Consider the following 6,257-nt stretch of genomic DNA (forward strand, 5'->3'; position numbering starts at 1 on the left):
CATTTGAGCGAAATAAATATTTAGACGATTATGTTGTTTTTTATTTCTTTGAAATTCACAAATTTCGATGGTTTTGAAAACAACTTCCGGATTAAGAGATTTACTTTTAATCTCATAACATGAGCAACAAGAACACGAAATGGTTAAAGGTTGTTAGATTCTCATTAGGTCCGTTGTGCGTAAGTCCTGGCTAACTAAGCCAGCCTAGCTCCTTCTAGAAGCACAGAAGTCTCCTGGGCACTTCACGGAGCGACCTCACTGCTCCGAAGATTTCTGTACGTTAGTAAGTCACAGCTACGCATTCCAGGACTACGTGGGTGACTGATTCCTCTGCGCTGAAACAGTCTCTAACATAAACTAAATAATATCTAGTATATATATTAAACTGTGTAAAACATTAGTTACAGAAAGTATAACAGTAGGTGAGAAACGAAATGTTTATTTAACTCAAATGTAATTAAATTTGGACGTGACAGGGTTTTTAAATTTGTATGTGACGTAAGCAAATTGTATCTTCTATAACTTAAATAAGTGTAAATTACTAAACGATGAGTGATTTGTATACGAAATTTAAGAGTATATAGAAAATAAATATGCAATATAAATCTAAGTAATATAACATTAATTCCCTTATAAATACGTCTTATATATATAGAAGTCTTGAAATAGTATAATTATTATATTAATATCAAATACTTAACGTTTCTAGTGTTTAATTAACTTATAGGCCTTTTTTTACATATTATTATTATTATGAAGCCTCTATTGCTGACACTGTTTTAGTTACATAACCTAACTTAGTCTAATACATCAGATGTGTCAGTTTTGGTGATCAGCGTGTCAGACACATAGACCTCTTCCAGCTTCTTCCATTATTTTCTAATGTTAGCTTTTCTTGTCCAAGTTGTGACTCCTATTCTCTTTATATCGCCTGTCCATCTCTTGCTCAGCCTTCCTCTTTTCTTTTTTCCATCTCGTGGTTGCCATTCTGTAAGTGCTCATGATAGCGTAGATATACTTTTAAGTTTATCACCTTTATAAATGTTTTGTTACGCTCTCGTGTCATTTTCTAAATGAATATAATAAAATATAACTTATTAAACTAAAGTTTATTTTACTATTATAAATTATTGGATTTGTAAGTTGTGTTGAAACTTTATACTTTATAAAACGATTGTATAAATTGGGCCTACTCGGGCCGTCGGCCGATGTCAGGTCATGTCTCTTTATCGACAGAATAAAGAAATAATAATAGCTCTTCGGTTTAATTAGTAGTCAGCATAATACCTTCATCGATACGAGAATTCAATCCTCAGATATATTCGGAGATATTAGAACTTCAGTTATATGGCATATAACTCTATTGATTATTATGAAATTTATTTGGTTCTTATGTTGTTAATACAATATCTACAATATATATGTAATATATAAACGTATGTATATAAACGTCTGTAGCAATATTTTTGTCGTTTATATTTTTTGTGTCGTGTGCGAGCGAGTCGACTCCGTGGTCTAGTAATCCACGTAGAGATTCTGAGTTCCATTCCTAGAGAAAAACAATTGTTTTTGTTAGGTACAGAAGGCAGATTAACCCATTAAATAAATAATTACAATTTTTTTTTCTTTAAAGATTAAACGTCTTCAATCTAAGGTTATTCTTAAAAAAGTGTATTTAAAAAAACACTTTGAATCGTCGTGTTCCTTACCTCGTATGTATTCTATAATTCATGATAGCCACGCCCCTGTGTTGCTCTTAATGGATACATGTGTTCGACAAAATTTGACATCTTAATGTTAGGGGAGAGCTATATCTATGCAACGCGAGCCTTTCAATATTAACTAGAACACTATATGTTCTTGAAAATAACAGAGGCTAAAAATAAATTTGAACTAACCTAAATATACCTAGATATTAAGTTAGCATTTTTGTTCTTTTATCACTAAAGAGGTTTACACATTTTCTTCTAATAAAAACAAATCACCTATCAAAATTGACAGTTGTTGTTATTATATTGATTGTATTGAGTAAAATATTTGCCGAATTTCATTGAAATATAATAAAATGGCGGTCGCTTTGCCTATGGAATCGAATCCTGAAGTTATGAACAAATATCTTTATAAGCTCGGCGTGTCAGATAAATGGAAAATGGTTGATGTTCTGGGATTAGAGAATGATGCATTGCAATGGGTCCCTCGCCCTGTGTTAGCCGTGTTACTCCTGTTTCCATTATCAGAGAACTATGAAGAACACCGATCTCGCCAAGAAACTGAAATGCTTAGCAAGGGTCATGAAGCTCCCAAAGATGTTTTCCATTTGAAGCAAGTCCTCAGTAATGTTTGTGGTACAATCGCGTTGGTACACAGCATTGCTAACAATGCGCAAACTATTGATATTGAAGAAGGGCCCTTGAAGAAGTTTTTGAGTGACGCTGAAGGACTAGATGCGGCCGCCAAAGGAGCTTTGCTGGAGAATTCTGCCGCTCTCCTTGATGCTTATAAAGACCTGGTAGCTGGCGGTAACGAGGATTATGAAGATGGTGAGCCGAGCCACCATTTTGTGACATTCATACAAAAAGATGGAAAGCTGTTTGAATTAGATGGTAGGAAGGCATTGCCTATTGAACACGGAACAACTACATCGGAGACATTCTTGGAAGACGCGGCCAAAATCTGCCGCGAATTTATTGCTCGTGAACCTGAGAACATAGGGTTTAATGTCGTTGCTTTAGTTTCTACTAATTAAATATTTTTTATTTTGGGTCTGATTAATAAAGATTTGAAATGATTATTTTTCTATAAATATTCTTAGGGTTAAAAATAAGGTTCGCAGTAATCGAACTTCCAGCATCAAACATAATCGCAAAAATCACTTCTCTGCATAAGTAAAATATATAAATTAATTGCACCTTCGACAACCTTCCTTGGTGACATCTCAATTAAGGAATCGGCAAGCATTGAACACAGTTGCTGCATTCCTCCATGAAATACCGCATCTTCGGAAACTAATTAAAAATTCGCCTCGCCTCCCATGGCCGATGTTCCATCGGGAAGATATAACTTCATTTAAAAACGAGCAATCTTGTCCAAGATAAACCTGGCGAGAAAACAACGAAAGCCCCACGCGTCTGCGCCTGCGACGCTTACAAAACGTAAAAAACTACTTTTAAATGGAACGCGAGAGAATTCACCACGTAACTATGCCGATACTGGGAAGGACGCGACATCGGTAAGTCACGTCACCGAATAAATGACGACGGCCCTAAAATATATACGTAAATATTGTATTTGTACAAATAAAATAATAAGAGAGACCCGAAATGCTTTAAATATTCAAATGAAGCGAGCCGAGGTGAAATACGGAGGTGCGTTGGATCGAGTTGAGCCCAATTAAATCGGTGCCACTGAGGTAGAAATTAAAAACAAAAGGAGAATGACAGCGGCCCAGCGCATTTTTCTCATGAGTATTATTAGCGCGATGTCAACGGACAAAAAATAGTTTTAGAGGCTCGTGATCGTTATCAATAACAACCCCCGATTTGTATTGTTTTGATAAGGGATTGTGCGACGAGAACGGGACGGTTTGATGACATTTTACATTCGCCCTACACAAATGATCGATGCGTGCATCATATTGGTATTTCCCAATCAAAATTCCTTTTAACTTGTAACTGACTGATATTCATTTTAAATAACTTTTTATTACGTAAAGTTTATTACAGTACTTATATCTCAATTAAGTGTCTCTTATCTTAAAATATAATAATAATAATTTATTTACAAGAATATGGTACAAAAATGTTATGGTGGTACAATCTAAAGTTCGCATATTCTGCCACACATAATGGCGTGTTAAAAGGACAAATTGTAAACAAATTTCTGTTAAAAGTAATTTTACATAGAAGTTAAGTACATACATTAAGAGTCATATCATTATAGTCAATTCTTTTATTATTTGTAGTATCACTTTATAAAAATATTTAATTACGTTATCAAATTAATATTAATTATAATGTTTCACGCAAATAATCATTAATAGAATAATAAATTTGACCAAAACCTAAGAATAGGCCGTAAACTATTTAATAGTGACATATAATTGAGATTTAGTAGGTATTAAATAACATGTAGCACCTAATTTTCACAATTCTGGCACCCATTTAACAGCTATAAAATATATATATATACAATATACATATATAATTTTTGATTACAAAGTCTATTCAACCTATTAATAAGAATTCGTTAACACTTGGTACAGCCTTCAAACTATCGATTTATTTAAACAAAATACATTTATTTTAAACAATGAGGTTCTTATTGAAAGCCTTACCATGTATCAATATAGATTTTGAGTTAGCTATCCATTGCTTCATAAAACCATATAGAATAAAAAGCGGACACGAGAAAAAGGTAATGTATGCGTCGCAGGGTTAATTTTGATGAAATAAAACGCATGAATGATGGTTAGTTGTGCGAGGTTCGCGCCAGGGGTCCCGCCGGGGCCTACTGCCGCTCATCACTATTCAATAAGTTTCATTTATTGAAATTACATAATTTGTGTGTGAATAATGACGATTGTGATGGATCTTCGTGGGCGATGCGAGCGACTTAAACCCGATTAACTTTTGACCGCAATATCGTATTAATAAGCTGTCTATTCAACACTGGCTTGCACTCGTACTTGCTGTATTATTCCACTTTGTTCTAGATATTGTGGTTCTTAGCAATAAAATATCAAAATTACACTCGGATTGCCTGAACTGCTTCAGAATTACGCACACTTATTTTAACCGGAATTTCTGAGTGCTTGGTATGGCGATATAAAACAACTTAATACTGTATAAAATATCAATCATTTTTGATGCGAAAAATGTTATCTCAAAAATACTGCTTTAAGTTTTATATATGTACCAATTTCTCGATAATAAGTTCTCCAATTAACCAACATAATTAACAAGATTGTTGTATAATTATTTTTCTCTTGAATTTCGTTCGGTAATATTGTACCAGTGTTGGCCTAGTGGCTTCAGGGTGCGACTCTCATTTCTGAGGTCGTTGGTCCGATCCCCGGCTGTGCACCAATGGAGTTTCATTCTATGTGCGCGTTTAACATTCGCTCGAACGGTGAAGGAAAACATAGGAATCCGGCTTGCCTTAGACCCTAAAAGTCAACGGCGTGCATTAGGCACAGAATGATCACCTACTTTCCTATTAGATTACCAAATGATCATGAAACAGATACAGAAATCTGAGGCCCAGACCTAAAAAGGTTGTAGCGCCATTTATATAATTTTTACCAGTTTACTGGTCTGACGTAGCTGGACATAAACTTCACGACTAAAGAGGTTATTACACAGTTTCAAGTGGAATAAAATGATATAATGACATGGAAATGGAGTGGAGTTTAAAGCACGTCCGTGGTTACAATTATTCATGTCATCACGCACTTGAGTTATTTATATTTTTCATTCTTGTACATAAATCCGCAGATTATACTTGCACGAACAGTGACTAGGAATTAAGGCTGTATTTAAAAAAGGCTTTTAACATTTACTGTACACAATACAAGTAATACGAGTAATACGTTTTTCTTCAATCAAGGGGCCAATTTATCAAGTATTTGTTTAAAAAAGATTTCCCGTTTTTCTTAAATTTATCTTAAGTGGTCTCCATTTGACTTTCAACTTGTGTCCAAGTTTATCGAATCAAAACTTATATTGACTTCCTATCAGCAGTAGTTTCATTTGATTTAATTGACAGCCTTTAACAGAGCATTGTTTTTATTCTGTTTCACAGATTATATTTATTATTTATTTATTTAATAACACTTCGTTGCATTACAATATAAAAATTGAATATAATTAATTGAAAAGGAGGGTAACTGGCAGCTTTATCCCTTTCGAGCGATCTCTTCCAGGCAACCACTGCGAGAAAATAATGTATTAAATTAGATAAGATAGGCAAGAAGTGCAAAAATACATATAATATATTGTTATTAAGACAAAACTAAACAAAAAACAAACTAAACTAAAAAAGGATACATTAAAAATAAAAAGTGCACATGAATCACGATAATTTAAGATCAGTCTCACGTGAGTTAGTAGTTAGTACGAAAGTTATTACACTTCTTGAGTTAAGTTTTTGATTCAATCGTGATTCAATCACACCACATTAAAAATTGAAAACATTACCATCTGGAATTAAAATATTTTCATTATATACAATTTCTATTACGATTCAAATTCTCAGTAAAC

At 33.6% G+C, this 6,257-nt stretch overlaps 1 protein-coding gene across 1 annotated transcript; it reads left to right on the forward strand.

Moving 5' to 3' along the window:
* The first annotated feature begins 1,984 nt into the window (after window positions 1-1,984).
* Window positions 1,985-2,791, forward strand: LOC125050785 (ubiquitin carboxyl-terminal hydrolase-like). Its single transcript, XM_047650791.1, has one exon. The coding sequence runs from the start codon at window positions 2,066-2,068 to the stop codon at window positions 2,744-2,746; it is 681 nt and encodes a 226-aa protein (XP_047506747.1). The 5' UTR covers window positions 1,985-2,065; the 3' UTR covers window positions 2,747-2,791.
* Window positions 2,792-6,257: the final 3,466 nt, after the last annotated feature.

This window comes from Pieris napi, chromosome 7, assembly GCF_905475465.1.
Source record: "Pieris napi chromosome 7, ilPieNapi1.2, whole genome shotgun sequence".
Lineage (NCBI taxonomy): Eukaryota > Metazoa > Arthropoda > Insecta > Lepidoptera > Pieridae > Pieris > Pieris napi.